The sequence below is a fragment of the Pseudophryne corroboree genome, chromosome 2 (assembly GCF_028390025.1).
Source record: "Pseudophryne corroboree isolate aPseCor3 chromosome 2, aPseCor3.hap2, whole genome shotgun sequence".
NCBI classification, from domain to species: domain Eukaryota; kingdom Metazoa; phylum Chordata; class Amphibia; order Anura; family Myobatrachidae; genus Pseudophryne; species Pseudophryne corroboree.
Window position 1 is genome coordinate 503,992,313 of NC_086445.1, and position 22,131 is coordinate 504,014,443.

At 42.0% G+C, this 22,131-nt stretch overlaps 1 protein-coding gene across 7 annotated transcripts in view; it reads left to right on the top strand.

The window, feature by feature from the left end:
* The window catches only part of BCAS3 (BCAS3 microtubule associated cell migration factor), a 2,144,796-nt gene that overhangs the window by 1,267,988 nt on the left and 854,677 nt on the right, over positions 1 to 22,131 (top strand). For all 7 annotated transcript variants that reach the window (XM_063954016.1, XM_063954015.1, XM_063954017.1 and 4 more), the window contains one exon: positions 17,950 to 18,146. In XM_063954016.1, the coding sequence (XP_063810086.1) occupies positions 17,950 to 18,146 (197 nt within the window). The remainder of the gene's footprint in view (positions 1 to 17,949; positions 18,147 to 22,131) is intronic.

Here is a 22,131-nt window from a genome sequence, read left to right on the forward strand (position 1 = left end):
TAAATGACATTATTTGAATTACAGTTAAATAAAAAGAAAAAACATTTTATTTAATAATTTTATGTTCAAATAAAAGAGATACACTTTGGTATTTTCTTCATAAATGTGCATATTATACATGTGGGTTAATTCAATTTGTATTGACCTCATAGCTCAGTAGAAAATATTTAAACATTAAAATCAAATTTTGTTTGTTTTAGATTATTAGTACCTTAATACAAATATGTTGGGTTTTTAAAAGAAAAACAAATCTACTAGTTTCTTGATAGATAATCCTTAAATAATGGATCCTTCTTTTGAAATCTTATACGAATTTTCAGTTCCTTTTAATAATTTTTAAACTGCTGTAACCATAGACAAGCAAGCGGGTTACTGAAAGAGAAAAAAAAATGGGAGGGGGTAGTAGGGCTGGAAAAGTTTGCATACAAGACAGCAAAAACAGTCATGGGGAAGAGGTTAATTAAAATCATTCTGCTCATTTCAGAAAACAGAAACATATATTAAAAAAATAAGTATCAGTCTCTGTGGCTTATCACATACAGTAGATCTGATGTTATTTTTTTTCTTTCAATTAATCCATCCATAGTTTCATCAGAAAGTCTTGGAAACAAGTACATACTGTCAAGAGATTTGGCCTTATTTATTGATTCATTAAATAAATAAATAATTTATCCTTTCCTTGATATTAAATACTATTTGGGAAGCACGGGTGGTGTAATAGCATTACTGCCTCACAGCACTGATGTCATGGGTTTAATTTCCACCATGGCCCTGACTGGGTGGAGTTTGTTCTTCCTGTACTTGTGTGGGTTACCTCCAGGTATTCTAGTTTCTTCCAAAATCCAAAAATAACCTGGTAGGTTAATTGGCTCTCAACAAAATTAACTCTAGCATAACTGAGTGTGCGTGTATATGTTATAGGGAATATAGATTGTAAGCTCCACTGTGGCAGGTACTGATGTCAATGGCCAAAATATTCTCTGTAAAGTGCTGCACAATGGGGGTAATTCCAACTTGATCGCAGCAGGAAAGTTTTTAGCAGTTGGGCAAAACCATGTGCACTGCAGGGGAGGCAGATATAACATGTGCAGAGAGAGTTAGATTTGGGTGGGGTGTGTTCAAACTGAAATCTAAATTGCAGTGTAAAAACAAGCAGCCCGTATTTACCCTGCACAGAAACGAAATAACCCACCCAAATCTAACTCTCTCTGCAAATGTTATATCTGCCCCCCCCCCTTGCAGTGCACATGGTTTTGCCCAATTGCTAACAAACTTGCTGCTGCGATCAACTCAGAATTACCCCCAATATGTGTGATAATAAATAAATAAATAAATAAATAAGGATTGTTAAAAAAAAAAAAAATCATTGTCAGTGTACAATTACATTTATCAGTCTAGTACTGTACATCAGTATTTCCAAATGGAATGTTGTAAATGTGGAGCCTGTAATTTTGACTATAAGAATCCAGGTAATTATTAAAATGTACTGGTTTAGGGTATGCTTTATTTTATCATTGTTAGAGTCAGATAGGGTAACTCCAGTTAATGAGAGAGGTGAGGGTGATAAGTATGAGAAAATACTAGATGATTGAATTTTTTTTTAAATAATAGGAAACATGTAATAAAAGTTCATATAATGGCCATAGAACACCAGATTCATCCTAAAGGAACTAGACCATGTAGTGTCCGTAGTGTCAAAATGTCCATAAAGAGATTGGCATACGTTAAAGTGAATCTTGTGCCCATAACCATGTCTGCAGTATGTATAATGTAAAACAAATGTGAAAATGTAATTTCAAATTAATTTAATAGAATCCAGATGAATATTATGGTGCTTCTTCAAAATCACTACATCTTGTGGCAAATAATAGGATGTGGTAATCATCATAGTGAGATTAGACAGATGTCAAATAACCCACAACTGAAAAATTAGGATCATTGTGAATTAGTGATGACGTTATATATTTGGATAGATGATATTAGGTACCGGTGTTAGGATATTCAGCAAAAATGTATTATTGATTCTCTTGGATGTAAGCCCAAGTACTGGTGGGGGTAAAATTAAGGCATTGGTCTAAACACAAATGATACAGGGGGTCCATTTATCAAACAGTATTTGAAGCTGTCGCCAAAAACACCCGTTTTCGTGGGCTAGCCGTGAATACTGTGCTTTCCTGCATTGTATGAAGGAGGGATCGCAGCAGGTATCTGAGATCCCTTCATTGCCGCCTGCAGCCTCATCCCCCATAGGTTTCTATGGGGGTTGCTTCGCTGCCAAATGTATCAGTATTGGCCCATACAGTTAGCGTAATCTCCTGATTGCGGTAGCCCATTGTATCATATGGGCTACACTTCATTGTATGAAGTTCTGGCAGGGTTCCCTAGGTGCCCTTTGCCGGAAATGGCTTCTGTGCATAACAATAAGGCCCAGGCAGACACTCTGCACATCACAGGGACAGGCTCCTTTCAGAGCCCCTGTCCCTGCCTATGTCGGGTAATACATTCACCCGAAATGATAAATGGGCCGCATAGTCTCAAATTTACTTACATTTCTAATATATTATCTAATCAAGTGTCCCTTATATTGGAATTAGTATAAAATATTGGTATATTCCCACCTTTTTTTTTAATTTCACTCTTCCTATAAGGAATTCAAAATAAACACAACTGCACTATCTAACGAATTTAGAACTATTGTAGTCTGTAGGACATTTTTCTATTAAGAGATTTTTGTGTAAGATAACTCATTAAGACTAATTTTATAATGTATTTGATCAACTCAACAAATTAAGGACAGTAGGAACAGAGAAAGGGAGCGAAGGACAAACATGCTGAGTACCAAAATCTAATGTGAAATAAGTTTGCGGGATGATAGATTCTGAATTATTTTCTTATTATTGTATTTTGTACAGTAGCTCCTCTCTGTGATCTGACTCTAAAAACCTTCAAACATTATGCGGTGCAATTCTAGGTTTCATAACAATATGTGCAGTGTTTCAGTTTTAACATAGAAACATAGAATTTGACGGCAGATAAGAACCACTTGGCCCATCTAGTCTGCCCCTTTTTTTTTATCCTTTAGGTAATCGCAACCCTTTTTTAATCTTAATTCTTTGTAAGGATATTCATATGCCCATCCCAAGCATGTTTAAACTGCTCTACAGTCTTAGCCTCTACCACCTCTGATGAGAGGCTATTCCACTTGCCCTTTCTGTGAAATAATTTTTCCTTAAATTTCCCCTGAACCTGCCTCCCTCCAGTTTCAGTGTATGTCCTCGAGTTCTAATACTTATCTTCCTTTGAAAAATGTTTCTCTCCTGAACTTTGTTAAAACCTTTGGTATATTTGAAAGTTTCTATCATGTCCCCCCTTTCCCTTCTCTCCTCCATACTATACATGTTAAGATCTTTTAGCCTTTCCGGGTAAGTTTTGTGATGTAGGCCATGCACCATTTTAGTTGCCCTTCTTTGTACACTCTCTAATGTATTTATATCCTTCTGGAGATATGGTCTCCAGAACTGGACACATTATTCCAGATGAGGCCGCACCAATGACCTATACAGTGGCATTATTACTTCTCTTTTCCTGCTACTGATTCCTCTCCCTATGCAACCAAGCATCTGACTTGCCTTTCTCATTGCTTTGTTGCATTGCTTTCCTGCCTTTAAGTCACTTAAAATAGTGACTCCTAAATCCCTTTCCTCATCAGTAGTTTCCATTATAGTACCCTTGATACTATATTTAGCCTTTGGGTTTTTGAGACCCAAGTGCATGATTTTGCATTTTTTAGCATTAAACTGTAGTTGCCATGTTCTTGACCATTTTTCAAGCCTAGCTAGGTCATCAATCATTTGTTTTACCCCTCCTGGTGTGTCTACCCTGTTGCATATCTTTGTATCATCTGCAAAAAGGCATACTTTCCCTTCAATACCATTTGCAATGTCACCAACAAAGATATTAAAGAGAACTGGTCCGAGTACAGATCCCTGGGGTGCTACACTGGTAACATTTCCCTCCATAGATTGCACTCCATTTACTACAACTGTCTGTTTCCTATCCTGCAACCAGGTTCTTATCCATTTAACTATTCTATAATCCACCCCCACACTTTCAAGTTTATTTAGCAGTCTGCGATGTGGGACAGTGTCAAATGCCTTACTAAAGTCTAGATATGCTACATCTACAGCTACTCCTTGATCTATCATTTTCATCACAGAGTCAAAAAAGTCAATAAGATTTGTTTGGCATGATCTCCCACCAGTAAATCCATGCTGTTTTGGATCCTGTAAGTTGTTTGATTTAAGATATTCCACAACTCTTTCTTTTAGTACTTTTTCCATTACTTTCCCTACTACTGATGTAAGGCTTACTGGTCTGTAGTTACTTGCTACTTCCTTCCTTCCACTTTTGTACAATGGAACTACATTTGCTCTTTTCCAGTCCTCTGGAATGGCACCTGTATTTAGTGACTGGTTAAATAATTCTGTTAATGGTGCCACCAGCACATCTTTTAGCTCTTTTAGTATCCTTGGGTGTATCCCATCTGGCCCCATTGATTTATCCACTTTTAGTTTTGAAAGTTCAGTTAGGACCTTCCCCTCTGTAAATGTACTTTCATCTACCTTATTTTTATGAATGTCCTTGCAACATAACTGGGGCCCCTTCCCTTCTTTTGTAGTAAATACTGAGCAAAAATAATTATTTAGGTGATCTGCTATTGCCTTGTCTCCCTCCACCAAATTCTCACTCTCTGTCTAAAGTCTTATTATTCCTCCATTTGATTTTCTCCTTTCATTTATATACTTAAAAAAAGTTTTGCCCCCTTTATCTACCGACTGGGCCATTGTCTCCTCAGCTTCTGCCTTTGCACGTCTGATCACTTTCTTAGCATCCTTCCATCTGTCAAGATACACCTCTTTGTCATTATTATTTTGAGTCTGTTTGTATTTCCTAAAAGCCATCTTTTTTGCTTTCACACTAGTTGATACTTCTTTTCTGAACCACATTGGCTTCCTTTTCCTGGTGCTTTTCCTGACCCTTTTGATACAAAGGTCTGTTGCCCTTAGTATTGCACTTTTCAGTTTTCCCCATCTCTCCTGCACTCCTTCCAAGCTCCTCCAGTCCGCCAATGAATCACTTAAACATCTCCCCATTTTTGCAAAGTCAGTATTTCTAAAATCCAACACCTTTGTTTTTGTGTGACAGGAGTTGGATCCTGTCTTTATACTAAACCATACTGCTTGATGATCACCCACATATATGTCTGATATCCTGTCACCATTTGTAAGAATCAAATCTAATATTGAGTCTTTGCGAGTGGGCTCCCTCACCAATTGCTTGAGAGATGCTCCCTGTAAGGAATTTCGAAATTTGCCACTTGTAGCTGAACTTGCAAAGGACCCCTCCCAATTTACATCAGGTAAATTAAAGTCTCCCATGATTATAACTTCTCCCTTTAAAGCCATTTTAGAGATGTCCAACAATAGGTTCCTGTCCAAATCCTGCCCCTGGCCTGGTGGTCTATAGATCACCCCAATGCGAATAATGTCCTTCTCCCCAGTTTCCGTGGTGACCCAAAGTGCCTCAGTTTTGTCCTCATCATTTTGTATTAAAGTAGCATTTATGCTTTTTTTCACATACATTGCTACCCCTCCTTCTATTCTTCCCATTCTATCCTTCCTAACTACATTGTATCCTGGTATAGCTATGTCCCAGTCATGATTCTCATTGCACCATGACTCAGTAATTGCGAGAATATTCAGGTTATCCCTTGTCATTATCGCAATTAGCTCTGGAATTTTGTCTCCTAAGCTCCTAGCATTTGCACACATAGCTTTAAGAATTTTGTCTGTGCATCTGTTATTAGTAGCCATGCCCGGACAGTACAAAAAATAACAAGTTTAAAGTTGAAATTACCTGTTTGGTGATGTTGTTCAGTGTTTGTTTGTTGCCCCCCCCCCCCCTCCCAAGCAGGAATCATTAACAGCCTATGTGTCAGAATTCCAACTTCTAAAGCTGCAACTCCTCTTTACTTTCCTTTGGAGCTAACAAGGAATCTCTACTTGTCTTAAAGGATACTGAATGGTACTTCAAATATATATAAATAAATAAATAAATATATTATCTATCGATTTTGTCAGTCCAATTATTTGTGATGAACTCACACTTGCACTTTACAGCGTCCCAAACTCGCACAAAAGTGCTCGCTGTCGCATAGGGTTCCAAGCAGGCTCATTCCTTGCAAGTGGTGTGAATTCGGTTGAAGAATATACAATATACAAACTGTCAGCGCTAATAGTTCAAACAATTAAATTATACATGGAAAGATAAAAAGTTAATTTAATGGATATTTTTAAAAAGATAAGCAACCTATGATAATCTAACTGCAATAAATAATCATGAACACCCATCCATATAATAATAAACGTTTCCATTTCTATGATAATTCCTTTATAGGAATCCAAGAGAGTTCCTACAGTAGATACTGTCCCTTTGTAATATAGTTGCCAGTCCATCGCTAAAGGGATGTTCTCCTCAGTTAGGTCAGCTGAAAAGCAATGATGGAGTCCTCATATGGCACAGTGAAGGTACTTGGTCCAGTCTACTATCTCCAGGTTATACAGCTTCCTTGTTTGGAATGGAGGATTTGGAAAGGAGCAGGGGTTGGCCTGGACTCGCCATAGTTGGTACAAGGATCAGTAGGTAGATAATAAAGATAGAAAACGCGTTTCGCTTTATCAGGGTTGCAGCTTTTTCAAAGGCAATAGCAACTCGCACCATTTGCAAACAATAGGATTGACCCCTTAGATGGGAAACATAATTATTTTTATTAATTTTCTTTATTTATAAAATGCCAACATAATATGCAATGCTCTGTATTAAGGGGTATGACACCATCAGTGCATTTAAGTAAGATTCATTCTTACATAGATCCTCTAACATTTCTCTTTGAACAGAATTGCGGTTAGGTTTAATAATTGCTTTCTGTGTATTCATTTTATACGCAGATAAATCAGTTGATCTAGATGAGGAAAGGGTATATAGAGGGTCTTCTTTATTAATAGAGCTGTATTATTTTGCTGTTTTATTTTGTGGACTTTGACAAACACTCATATTCAGAATTAAGGATTGGATCACTTATTACATTGAGTTTCGCCACATCCATCAATTGTCTAGCTTATTGAAGTAAATGTAATCAAAAGAAACTTATTTTTTCTAGTGTCAGCCCAGAGTAACACATGTAGTGCCCTGGTCTTTTGGCAGACATTGGGAGTAATGGTTAGGCACTGAGCCTGTAGGACTAGGATTAGAGATTGGGAACTGGTGTTATGGATGGGGTCGGTATGAAATCCCTACTGTCGGGATCCCAGCGATCGAAATACCGATAGTCAGAATCCTGACCTCGAGGCAGCGTGTCCCCTCATGGGTTCGCTGCGCTCGCCACGCTTCGGGCCCAGTGGTGACCTTTGGTTACCACACTAATCTATTTCCCCTCGGGTGGTGGCGTGGACCACCACCCAAGTGGGAATTCTAGGCTGCAGTTGGGATTTCGACCGCTGTCATTCTGACCGCTGGCATTTCAATGGGCGTCAGGATTTCAACCACCGGGATTCCGACTGTCAGGAAGTTAACTGCATCCATTATGTATAAGCATATAGATTCAGGATTGAGGTTATAGTTTTGAATTAGGTTAGCAAATTAACCTGGGACCAAAATTAACTTGTTGTTATACGTCCAAGGCCTAATGTTAGTGCCCAATGCCAGTTCATGACCTAGAATATGGAAACCATTACATTAATGCATAATTTATGATGTATTAGTAATGTGTAAATGTTCAGTTCTGCCTGACAGGTACACATTAATTTGCACGTTTCATACCTGCCATTGTTGGCACATAGTACTGTTATGTTATGTTATGTTATGTTATGTTATGTTATGTTATATTGCCTCTGGAAGAAAAAAAACTACATTAAACAATTTTCATACATGCTATAAAACAGTTCCCCAGGCTATTTTTTCATTGGTGTTTTTATATCTGTTCTACTCTGTAAAGTTGATTTTAAAGAACATGTGTTTGCACTGGAATATCATGTAAAACTTAACTTGTGTAACCACAATTCTGTTTACTTTCTAAAATAATATTTATTAACATTTGGTGTTACATTTATGATTTTATTACATATTAATAAAAAAATGCTTATGTCCCTAACAAAATTACCAAATATTTGCTCAGCTGTGTCTGTCTTATAGAAGAAAAAAAAAGAATCTTAAATGTAAAGTAAACAGAACTGAATCTCAGGGGTAGTAAAACTGTGCTATATATTTTTTTTCTCATCCACAAAATTATATACTTTAGCAGAAAATGTTTATATATGAAAAAGATAAAGAGTTGATTTGAAAGTACTTCCAACAAAGATGATTAATACACAGCAAATTAAACCTCCAGGAATGTCCCCTAAGCCTTCATAAGAATACTTGTAGTCTGTTCATCACTCCATGAACACATCCTTAGAAAATGAACAATGGTTAATGTTTTAGCCTTTGAGGAGGAGTGCAAAAGTGCAAGAGACAAAACTCACTTTTTTGGGGAACACTTTAATTTTGTATGTAAATTCAAATATAGCTATTCTCCTATTCACTAAAAAGCTTTCTAAAGTGAAATACAAAATAATCTTAAAGCTGAGGTTTGGCAAAAGTTGTTAAACACAAGAACATTTCTCTTACGTCCTAGAGGATGCTGGGGTCCACATTAGTACCATGGGGTATAGATGGGTCCACCAGGAGCCATTGGCACTTTAAGAGTTTGAGAGTGTGGGCTGGCTCCTCCCTCTATGCCCCTCCTACCAGACTCCGTTCAGAAAATGTGCCCGGAGGAGCCAGTCACAGCTAGGGGAGCTACATAGGAGTTTCTTTAGTTTTGTTTTTTTGAATAGAGTTTAGGCCCAGGGAGGCTGCTGGCAACAGCCTCCCCGCTTCGTGGGACTAAGGGGGGGAGTAGTGTCCGCCCTGACGGGTGCGAGCCACTATCTCCGCTGACAGGACACTGAGCCCCTGAGGGGACAGATCGATCGCGGCCACAGGGGATCGCTCACCCCAGCATGCTGCCAACCCCCTTACAGAACCAGAAGACATTGGTGGTGTTAGTCACCGCCCCCCTGACAAGTGGGGAGCTGGTGTGAAGATGGTGGCAACAGGGTAGGGAGCGCAGTACTAACTGTGCTCCGGGGCTCAGCGGCACACGGTGCGGCGCTGTGAGGGGTGCCCTGAGCCAGCGCCTACACCCTGATACTGGTTACTCAGCCTGTCGGGGTCCCCGGATCACCGCCAGCAATTCACATCAGGCCAGTATAAAAATTCAAATATGTGCGGGAGCCGGCACCATGGAAGGGGGCGGAGCTTCTCCTCAGGGCAGACCCAGCAGCATTCAGTGCCATCTTTCCTGCATGCAGACGCTGACAGGGGAGAGCTGTCTCTCCACATCGACTCCAGCTGCCTTGGAACGGTACCAGGGGGTTGTTGTAGGGGGGGAGGCTATGATTAGACTGTGTAACCTACTAAGGTACACATTTAGCGCTGGTAAGGGGTGTCCTTATCTCCCAAGGTGCTGTGTGTGGGTTGGCTCCAATCTCTGTGTCTCTCTTGGCATTCTTAGTGGGAAAACTCTGTCTGCCATTTCCCTGTGTGTGTGGGTGCTTGCTGTCTCACATAAGCCACGTCTAGGGATTCTGTGTCATATGCTGCGGAAGAGATGTCATTTTAGGATGACCCCATTCCATGTAATCAGGATTGCTCTGGTTTAGCACAGATTCCATTCAGAGAACCGGAGTGGTTAACCTCTATTAAGAATATGATTTCTCAGATCTCTACTAGAGTAGCACAAAATTAAAATGCAACTCAGGTTTTACAGACCTCTATGGCTGTTTGGTCCGGGTCGGCACCTTCAGGGCCCCCTGGCACTCACTCTCAAAAAGTGCTCTTGCCCAGATTATGCAAGATGACACATACACCGACTCTGACACGGTAGACGGTGATGGGGCAGTGCTGAGGGGGGCGGCATCTCTTGCAAAAGGGGTGCAGTTAATGATTGAAGCCACTGAGCATGTTGAGGAGGCTTACTTCACTGATACTAAGAAAACCTCGCTAACCTTTCCTGCGTCTAAATAATGCTTTATTCGAAAAATCCTGGGAAAACCCAGAGAAAAAATTCCAGATCCAAGAAAGGTTCTTTTTGCATTCCCCTTCCCTGAGGAGGATAGAAAGAAATGGGAAACCCCACCCATAGTTGACGCTTCGGTATCCAGACTGTCAAAAAAGGTGGTTTTACCTGTCCCGGGATTTGCTGTGTTGAAAGAACCGGCTGATCGCAAAATTGACACTACGCTCAAATCCATATACACGGCTTCAGGGGCGATATTATGGCCTACTGTTGACTGTGCATGGATTTCTAAAGCTATAGCAAAGTGGTCAGGCACGTTACTTGAGGAATTGGATACAATGGATAAATGTGACGTTGAACTGTTCTTACGTAACACACAGGATTCTGCGGGATTTACGTTGGAATCCATGAAGGACCTGGGTTCGATGGCTGCTGGGATATCTTCCATGTCGATCTCAGCTCGTAGAGGACTCTGGCTGTGCCAATGGTCTGCCGACGCGGAATCAATGAAAGGCGTGGAGAACCTACCCTACACAGGTCAGGCCCTATTTGGGGAAGCGCTACATGCGTGGATCACCACAGTAACGGCGGGTACGTCACCCTTTCTTCCTTCAGCTGTTCCTGCCACGAAGAAACCCTTTTTCTTCGGCTACGTCACAGTCCTTTCGGACTCCTAAAATGAGAACAAAAAGCCGCATAACACCTTCTTTAGAGGAGGGCGGGCAGAATCCAAAAAACCTGCTGCTGCAGGCTCCCAGGACCAGAAGCTTGCTTCTGGTACATCAAAATCCTCAGCATGACGGTGGACCGCATGGCCTGGAGGAAGGACCGGTGGGGGCGAGGCTCAGAAGGTTCAGTCACGTTTGGGTGATGTCGGTCCTGGACCCCTGGGTGCAAGATATTATGCCCCAGGGGTACAGGCTGGAATTTCAGGTGCTCCCGCCTCACCAATTTTTCAAATCAGACTTGCCAGCTTTGCTGCCAGACAGGACAATCCTACAGGAAGCCATCCAAAAATTTGCAGGGTCACAGGTGGTTTGTGTTCCACCTCATATGCACAACAAGGGTTACTATTCGAACCTTTTTGTGGTACCGAAACCGGATGGTTTGGTCAGACCAATTTTGAATTTGAAATCGTTAAACCCCTATCTGAGGGAGTTCAAATTCAAAATGGAATCTCTGAGAGTGGTAATCTCAGGTCTGGAGGAGGGGGAGTTTCTGGTATCCCTGGATATCAAGGATGCGTACCTCCACATTCCGATTTGGCCACCGCACCAGGCTTATCTCAGATTTGCGCTGTTAGACAGTCTCTATCAGTTTCAGGCTCTGCCATTCGGCCTTTCCACAGCACCGAGGGTGTTCACCAAGGTGATGGCAGAGATGATGGTCTGCTGATAAAGGCAGTATCCAGGGAGACGTTATTACAGTTAATTACTCTTACGACTCAACTGCTCAGGAATCACGGTTGGATCCTGAACCTTCCGAAATCACATTTGGAGCCAAGAAGGAGATTGTCTTTCCTGGGGATGGTCCTCAACACGGAAGTGCAGAGGGTGTTTCTTCCAAGGGAGGAAGCGTTGGTGATACAGTCTATGGTCCAGGATGTCTTGAAGCCTGCCCGGCCCGATTCATCAGTGCATTCGCCTTCTGGGGAAGATGATGGCCTCATACGAGGCTCTACAGTACGGAAGATTCCATGCTCCGACCCTTCCAACTGGATCTCCTGAACAAATGGTCGGGGTCTCATCTGCACATGCACCAGAGGATACATCTGTCGCCGTAGGCAAGGATTTCGCTCCTCTGGTGGCTGCAAATGCCTCACCTTCTGGAGGGCCGCAGGTTCGGGATTCAGAACTGGATCCTTCTGACCACGGATGCAAGTCTCAGAGGTTGGGGAGCGGTCACCCAGTAGGAAACCTTCCAAGGAAGATGGTCAAATCAGGAAGCCATTCTTCCAATAAATATTCTGTAATTAAGAGCCATGTACAATGGTCTTCTCCAAGCGGCTCATCTTCTACAAGATCAGGCCCTTCAAGTACAGTCGGACAATGTAACGACGGTGGCCTACATAAACCGACAGGGAGGAACAAAGAGTAGAGCTGCAATGTCAGAGGTGACAAGAATCCTCCTCTTGGCAGAAAGGCACACGTTGGCGCTGTCAGTGATCTTCCTTCCGGGTGTGGACAACTGGGAAGCAGACTTCCTCAGCAGACACGATCTCCATCCAGGGGAATGGGGACTCCATCCGGAGGTGTTTACAGACTTGACCTGTCGTTGGGGCGTGCCTCAAATAGACATGATGGCCTCACGTCTTAAAAAGAAACTTTGGATGTACTGTTCCAGGTCCAGAGACCCACAAGCAGTGGCGGTGGATGCCCTGGTAACTCCGTGGGTGTTCAAGTCAGTGTAAGTGTTCCCTCTACTTCCACTCATTCCAAGAAACCTATAGCTCATAAAGAGAACAAGGGGTTGGGCAATTCTCATTGCTCTGGACTGGCCAAGGCGAGCTTGGTACGCGGATCTTCTGGACCTACTGCTGGAAGACCCATGGCCTCTTCCTCTACGCGAGGACCTTCTGCAACAGGGGCCGTTCGCTTATCAGGACTTACAGCGGCTGCGTTTGATGGCATGGTGGTTGAACGCCAGATCTTAGCCCGAAAGGGTATTCCGAGCAAGGTTTTTCCTACCCTAATACAGGCTAGGAAAGGGGTAACGTCTAAACATTACCATCGCATTTGGAAAAAATATGGTGTGAATCCAAGAAGTTTCCTACGGTGGAGTTTCAACTTGGACGGGTTCTCCTTTTCCTGCAAGCTGGTGTGGATATGGGTCCATGTTTGGGATCCATAAAGGTCCAGATTTCGGCCTAATCCATTTTCTTCCAGAAACACTTGGCTGCCCTTCCTGAGGTTCAGAGCTTTTTGAAAGGGGTTCTACATATCCAGCCGACGGCGCCCTGGGATCTTAACGTGGTGTTGCACTTCCTGCAGTCGGATTGGTTTGAGCCTTTACAGGAGGCTGAGGTTAATTTTCTTACGTGGAAGGCTGTCACTTTGTTGGCCTTAGCTTCTGCTTGACGTGTGTCGGAATTGGGGGCCTTGTCCTGTAAAAGCCCCTATTTAATCTTCCATGAAGATAGAGCTGAGCTCAGGACGCGTCAGCAGTTCCTTCCAAAGGTTGTGTCGGCTTTTCATATCAACCAACCTATTGTGGTGCCAGTGGCTACTGACACTTCAATTACATCAAAGTCCTTGTATGTTGTAAGGGCTTTGAAAATCTACGTGAAGAGGACTGCTCGTCATAGGAAAACAGTCCTGTCCTGCATGATCCCAAGAAAATTGGGTGTCCTGCTTCTAAGCAGACGATTTCTTGCTGGATCAGGTTCACTATCCAGCATGCATATTCTACGGCAGGTTTGCCGTGTACTACGTCTGTTAAGGCCCACTCTATTCATAATGTGGGATCTTCCTGGGCGGCTGCCCGGGGTGTCTCAGATTTGCGACTTTGCCGAGCGGCTACTTGGTCTGGGTCGAACACGTTTGCTAAGTTCTACAAGTTCGATACTTTGGCCTCTGAGGACCTAAAGTTTGGTCAAGCAGTTCTGCAGGAGCCACCACGCTCTTCCTCCCATTCTGGAATCTTTGGTACATCCCCATGGTACTAATGTGGATCCCAGCATCCCCTAGGACGTAAGAGAAAATAGGATTTTTATTACCTACCGGTAAATCCTTTTCTTTGTAGTCCATAGAGAATGCTGGGCGCCCGCCCAGCACTTCGTGATCCTTCAGTTGTTACTTAGTTCAGTACTGCTTAGTTCTTGGTTCAGTACTGCCTTTGTTACTTAGTTAAGTAATGTTTCAGCTTTTGCTGAGTTTCAAGCTCGTTAGCTTGGTTTGCCTTATATGTGTGAACTGGTATGAGTCTCGCCACTATCTGTGTAAAATCCTTCTCTTGAAGATGTCCGTCTCCTCGGGCACAGTTTCTAGACTGAGTCTGGTAGGAGGGGCATAGAGGGAGGAGCCAGCCCACACTCTCAAACTCTTAAAGTGCCAGTGGCTCCTGGTGGACCCGTCTATACCCCATGGTACTAATGTGGACCACAGCATCCTCTACGGGCTACGAGAAAAGGATTTACCGGTAGGTAATTAAAATCCTATTTTTGTATGCTCATTTCGCCTTTTAGGGCTTAGTCACATGTTCACCCGATAAGCTAAATGTAGACACTCTGTTGCTCACTAATTGTTGTTGAATATGCGAGTCCTAGGAGTATACTGTATATACTAAAGTGCAGGATTATAGAAGAAGACATGTTGTCCATAACAACCAATCAGTTTATACTTGCTTAAAACCTTCTAGAAGATAATAGCTAGAATTTGATTGGTTGCTATGGGCAACATCTCCACTTCTATAAACCCGCACTTTAGTAAATGTATTCTCTTATGTCCTACAGTATCTCTTGCCAACAACTCACAAAACACAGGTTGACTGTCTTGGGCAATGCTTTACTTTTTGCTTACCTTTTTCATTAGACTGAGGGCCTTATGTAATAACCTGTGAGATGAAGGCATGGGTCTGATTCCATTGAGTCTGCCCATTATTTGTAAGGCAGCAAGCATTTAAAAGTTAAACTATACCTGGTAGATAAATGGAAACATTTACCACTCTCCTATATTGGTCGCTGTCATCTATTTAAGATGGTCTCTTTTCCCAAGCTCCTCTATCTGGTCCAGATGTTGCCTTTTCTTTTGACTAAACGTAACATTACTATTATTAACAGGGCACTTACTAAATTTATATGGGCCGGCAAACTTCCCAGAATCTCAATGCAGAAACTCCAGCAACCGTTATTGCTGGGTGGTATTAACCTGCAAGTAAAGGTTTTTAGTTGTTACAATAGTGCACTGTTAAAAACCGTGATATGCAGCAGCAGAACACAACAAAAGAGCATTCACCCAACACTCTTAGATAAACAGAGTAATAAAGAGATATCTGCGCTCAAGATCTGCGCTTCACTGTTTAAACATGTATACCTTACACCGTGGTGTTACCTTAGAATTAATAGTGAACCACACACATTAATTACAAAGGCAAAAAAATACTAAGCTTATTCCAATTGGAGCAATACAAATCCTTTTCAAAGATGGTTCATTGCAATGAATGGAGGTTCGTTTAGATCCAATCAATATTGTATCTGAAATAATAAGTGCCTCCCTCACAAATGCTCAGCAGCAACAGTGGGAGAAGCACAGAGAAGCAATCATAGATCAGTAGTCAAGATTAACAAGACTGTTTTAATACAGGTTGCACTTACAATAACATAGAATTTAAAATCACATGAGACAATTCCAGTGGCAAACAGGAACACAGCACAAGCGCTCACAGAGTTCCACAGATGGTTATAATGTGGTCATGGCAGCTTCAATTCCGGAATTTGGAGTCACCAACTCATCAAGCAAACGTGCAACGTCCGCAGATGTCCACACCAATGGAAAGTCCCAGCCACGCTTAACGCGTTTCAGATCTCACTGGATCCAGTATTATGCCCTAGCCTCGAATATATGCATTGGATTGGATAGGGGGCGTGGATAATTACAGTATGTCTATGGATTCTTAGACCAAGCATTTGTTTCTGATGTTACTTTGGATGTGCTGTTACATAAGCCACTAGCATCTTTTCCGGGGACACTTCAGACTAATCCTTTGATATATACCCCTTATTTGGCTTGGCGTACTTCTCATAAACGACTACATTTATCATGTACTAGATCTATAGTTCTGCCTCTGATTTAAAATACAGTTTTCCAAGAGGGGATGGCGGATGTGGTTATCACTAATTGGCACCTCCAGGGGCTAAGTCTGGTATATCAGTTTTTGGCTGAGGATTGTTCCTCGGTCCTTGACTTGTCCGACCTCAAGGAATTGCACCTCCAGGTTTCCATTCCTTTGTTTGCGTATTTTCAATCTAGTAGTTATATTCTGAAACTATTGTCTGAACTCCCGGTCCATGAGCGAAACAACCCATTTGACACTTTAATACTAGGTCATAAGGGGGTCCCATGCCCACTTCCCTACTCTATGACCAAATTCGGATAAAACTTGACCTTTCCCGAGTTACCACTGGTCTGACCAAGTGAAAAGCTGTCTTCCTTAGTCTCTCAATACATTTCGGCATCAAATCATCGGGTCTGGTACTCCAGGTCGACAACAAAAAGGTCGACACACCTTAGGTTGACTCCAATTGGTAGACACACTTTAGGTCGACATGGACAAAAGGTCGACCGGAACAAGGTCGACATGGAAAAAGGTCGACATCAGTTTTTTAATGTTTTTTTGGTGTTGTTTTCTTCGTAGAGTGACCGGGAACCCCAATTAGTGCAACGCATCCCCTCGCATGGCTCGCTTCGCTTGCCATGCTTCGGACATGGTGCCTTCGCTTCGCTCGGCACAGATTACCGTTCCAATCGTAGTCCACATGGATCGTTAAGTATGAAAAAGTTCCAAAAATTAAAAAAATTGTGAAAAACTCATGTCGACCTTTTTCCATGTCGACCTTGTTCCTGTCGACCTTTTGTCCATGTCGACCTAAGGCGTATCAACTAATTGGCGTCGACCTAAGGTGTGTCGACCTTTTTGTTGTCGACCTGGAGTCCGGATACCAAATCATCGGTCTTATTCAATAAGCAATTGATCTCTCCCTCCCTTACGGAAATGCAATTTAAAATATTACATAGGGCTTATTATACGCCTAAACTTTGCCACATAATTGGTGTGTCGGAGAACTCCACTTGTTTTAAATGCTCGCTCCCAGACGCTGATATATTGCACTGTTTATGATCCTGTGATATAGTCCAATCCTTTTGGCGCGATGTACAGTCATATATTACTACCGCCCTACACATACCATTTACAGTGAACGCTTCTTGGGCTCTGTGGAATAATTACCCCTCTTCCTACCCCTTAGATTCGACTATTGCCACTCGACGTTTGTTAGTTAAAATAGCCGCAGTGGCTAAAAAAACTGTTCTTTCAAAATGGATCCATACTGATAATATACTGTTACAATGTATGCTTCCCAGGCTTCAGTATATCTACCAAATGGATTGGGTTGAATGTTCCCTAGATATTGAATCACATGTTTACAATTTTTTTGATGTCTGGCTGCCTTATATCATTTCACTTACCGATATTGAAAAAGATTGTATCCGACAATTTGTTCGTCTTTCCACTTGGTACAATATGGCTGTTCTAGAAGGTGGTAGACCACCCTTTTAAGATGACTCATTAGGGGCTCGCCTGTCTATACTATGCTTAGATAGCGGGACTCATTAATGTATACTATTTCTCACGATATTCCATGCCTCTTGCCTCGTATTATTACTGTTATTCGATCACTTTATGCCAATAATTTTTGTGACCCTGAATGACTTTTACTACTATATTGCCATGCCATGTCATGTCTATACCTGTGTCTTTGCATCATTTTCTACACGAATGTTTCTTTTCAATAAAAATATTATTAAAAAAAAAATAAATATATATATATATATATATATATATATATATATATACCTGGTTTTCTCTTTTTAAATTATTGCTACTTTAAAAATATAAACAGATTTGCTGGAATCACACCCATGACTGTATCTCACAGAAAATTACTGTTCAGTATATAATGCCCGTAATCTCTTGCCAACAGTAAACACTAATTTTATCCTTTTTCTATTACAAAACAGCTTTGATAAGACAGAATTGATGTTTTCCTTTAAGAATCTTTTTACTGTACCCTTTTCTAGGTGGAAATTGTTACTCATACTGGACCACACAGACGATTGTGGATGGGACCTCAGTTCCAGTTTAAAACTATCCATCCCTCCGGACAAACAACAGTGATTTCCTCTAGTTCTTCAGTGCTTCATTCACACGGCCCAAGTGATACTCCACAGCCTTTGCTGGAGTTCGATACGGATGACCTTGATCTAAACAGCCTCAGGTAGAAGTCATTCTTTTTCTTCTACAAAAACAATTTACAAGTAAAAAAAGTTAATATTTTTATATATATATATATATATATACACACAAAGTTGGGGATTTCCGAAGGGAGCTAATATAAACAGAAAGATGTACTTTCTCCGTCAATAATAACAACAGTTAAAAAAATACACATTTATTCATAGGTCATTGGTACGGCCTCATCTAGAATACCGTGTTCAATTCTGGAGGCCATATCTTCAAAAGGATATTAATACATTAGAAACTGTACAAAGAAGGGCAACTAAAATGGTGCATGGCCTACATCACAAAACATACCCAGAAAGACTAAGAAATCTCAATATGTATAGTTTGGAGCAGAGAAGGGAAAGGGGAGACATGATAGAAACTTTCAAATATATCAAGGGTTTTATCAAAGTCCAGGAGGGAAACATTCTCCAAATGAAGAGAAGCAATAGGACACGAGGACATGCACTGAGACTGGAGAGGGGGAGGTTCAGGGGAAATTTGAGGAAAAATTACTTCACAGAAAGGGTAGTGGATAAGTGGAATAGCCTCCCATCAGAGGTGGTAGAGGCTAAGACAGTGGAGAAATTTAAACATGCATAGGATAGACATAAGGATATCCTTACAAAGAAATAAGGATCAAACAAGGTTAGAGAAAAAAATAATGTAAAAAAAATAAATAAAAAAGGGCAGACTAGATGGGCCAAGTGGTTCTTATCTGCCGTCAAATTATATGTTTCTATGTTACTCCCGGTTTCGTCCACGCACCATAGTCCATTGTCTCCAGATACTCCCGGGTGTTTGTTCACGGTAACCGACCTCCAGCTCTCAGTCTCCAATCAGCCCGATGTGCCTCACCGTGTTCTGTGTTTCAACCAGAGACTTATGAAAATGTCTTTCATTCTGCCCGCCCGACTAATCCTCCAAGACCCAGCTGATACCGCACCTCAGATCGCAAATCCGGATCCACAACATCCAACAGCTCTGACACAGGGTAAATACTGGCAGCTTTTTCATGTAGCCCACAAATGTTAGACAGCTTTATTTCTACACTGCAACTTAGATTTCATTGGACACACCTCATCCAAATCTAAATCTCTCTGCACATGCCACTTTTACCCCACCTGCATTGCAACATGGTTCTGGACAGTTGCTTTTTTGTTTTTTTTTGCTTTACCCACAAACCTGAATCAAGCCCAGTGTCCTCAAAGTACAAGAAGTTGACAGGTGGTTTTGTCCTCGGAGATTCTAAAGAACTAATTGGGACGGATATTTGGGAGAGAGTATGTATGATAAAGAATGGCAAGAAATTAGACAAAATATAGCCTCCAGCTCCATCTGTGTAAATATGACAGAAAATGCCTATAAAGTACTATACTGGTGATATCTAATTACATCAATTTTTCCCCAAACATCTTAAGCAGATGCTGAAGAGGTTATACTGCAGACAGCTCTGTCAGTCACATATGGTTGCATTGCCTGAAATTAACTTCATTCTGCTTAAGCTTTAAATGACTATTGCCCATACCTGGATCTCCCCTCTCCTAGGTTTCTCCTCCTCCCGTTGAAAGCTCTTTCCGCTACCAAACATCAAAACAAATTAATCAGTACATTTTATCCTGTCACATTGCAGAAAATAAGATGAAACATTCTCCCACATCCGTGCAAGTGGTCATTAACTGTATTTAACACACTTACTGTCACAGATAACCATATAGCATGAACTTTCCAATATGGCAACATGAAGTAAGCAACCACAATAATAATCTACCACCTGTTGCTTTTTTCTCCCCCCTCCCCTCCTTCTTCTTCATTCTCCTTTATGTAAACATTGATCAGCACATGCAATGGACGTGTTTATATGTTCCATTTAGTTTTCTGCTGAGCCTTGGCCCCTGTGCTGTGCTCACCACCTGATGGCGCTCAAGCCGTTATAACTAATCGCTCCAGGGGTCGGGAGGGTGGGTCACTTTGATTCGGCTCACTGTCCTGCTGCTCAGATTGCAATGCTTATTTCCAAGGTCCAGACTGCCTCTGGAAAAAAATGACAGCACAAATGTATGCAAAAGCTTCATGGATTAGGTTTCCATGACTGAACAGGCACACATAAGCATCATATCACAATGCACAAACGTGGCCTGCAGTGGTGTAAAGCACACCGTCATTTGAGCAGTGGAAATGCATTCTCTTGAGTGAGGAATCCAGACAAATAAACGAATCTGGGTTTACTGCATGTCAGGAGAACAATTTCTGCTGAATTGGAACGCAGACTATGAGTGAGACCTTATTGTCCAACATCAGTGCACAACCTCAGTAATGTTCTTGTGGATGGATGAATTGTCTGCAGCCATAATCTAGTGGAAAGCCTTCCTAAAGAATGGAGGCTGTAATAGCAGCATAGCAGGACCAACTCCATTTTAATTGCCGTGGTTTTGGAATGAGATGTTATGAAGCACATGTGGCTGTGATATTCAAATATAGACATACTTTTGGCTTTGTAGTGTATCTCCTATTTTCCACTGGACAGTTTAGTGCTTCACCAAGTTCTAGACACACCCATAGCATGATGCCCCCACATTAATCCTGATGCCTGCGCAGGGCCGGATTAACAATGGGGCGGATGGAGCTGCAGCTCCAGGTCCTCCATTGAAAATAGGCCCATAGCATCTGGTGCGCTGCTGCTGTAGACAGGAAACAAATATGTTCCGCCTACAGCAGCCTGCCTGTGGTCGTCGGAGGTTCACCTCACCAGCCTGCAGCAGTCTGTGACCCAGAAGGACAAAAAAACAAGGCGGCGCAGTGTAAAAAACAGATTCATTAGCCCCACCCCCCCCACCCCCGCGCGCCACATATGCACACACACGGCGCCGCCTTTAAGCCATATGACGTCAGGATGAAAGACGTCGCAAATGTGCCGCCCGGCCGGAGTGACGAGGGAGTGAGTGAGCCAGACAGTGCACCGTTGATGGGAAGCTCCTCCGTGAAGGCGGCCCAGGCTTGGCAGGCTGTCTGATCCTCATGAGGTGAGGTATCAGTCCTGCTGGCTGCCAGCATGTGTAACTGCGCTGCTAATACAATGAATTAGAACTAAGGCACTGATTTTATATATATATATATATATATATATATATATATATAATATTTAGGAGGTCTCACCCTGTAATGTCCAAAGAATTGTGCTTTATATATATATATATATATATATATATATATATATATATATATATACTGTAGCCCGGCACTCCAATAGGGGTACAATGAATACTTACTGCGGTGCCCTCCGTACTGTAGGTCAGTGGTTTGGCCCCATAATAGTAGCGGTAATAAGCGACACCCCACAGACTGGATACAGCTAAAATGACATACTTTATTAGTCCAACGGCATTTCAGGGTCCAACCCCTTCAACTGGGACAAGCATTCTGGTTAGACCCCGAAACGCTGTTGGACTAATAAAGTATGTCATTTTCGCTGTATCCAGTCTGTGGGGTGCTGCTGATTACCGCTAATATATATATTATAAACATCAGTGCCTCCAGGGCAGTAACTAGGTTAGGGCAGACATTTGCACTGTGAGTGCTCCATCCACTGTCACCCGGATTGGCCACCTTGGTATGTTCTACTGGTTGCAGCGCTGTCTGCTGTCCCGTGTGTGCTCGGCCACCACTGCTTGAATGGAACGTCCAGATATAGGCATTGGCGCCTGAACGCGCTCTGCAACAGGGAGCAGTGCTGTAAGCTCCCTTACCACATGGTGCACTGGCGGCCGTGGAGTGTCATCAATCAGGCAAAGGGAGCAGTGTTGTACGTTCTCTGACAATGCAGCGCCGTGTGTGCGGACAGGGACACACACATACATAAGGAGCTCTTACTGTGGTGTAACATGTATAAGGGGCTCTTACTGTGGTGTAATTTGAATAATGGACACTACTGTGCAGTGTGATGTGAATTGGTATTATTCTGTGGCCCCTATATTTTTGAT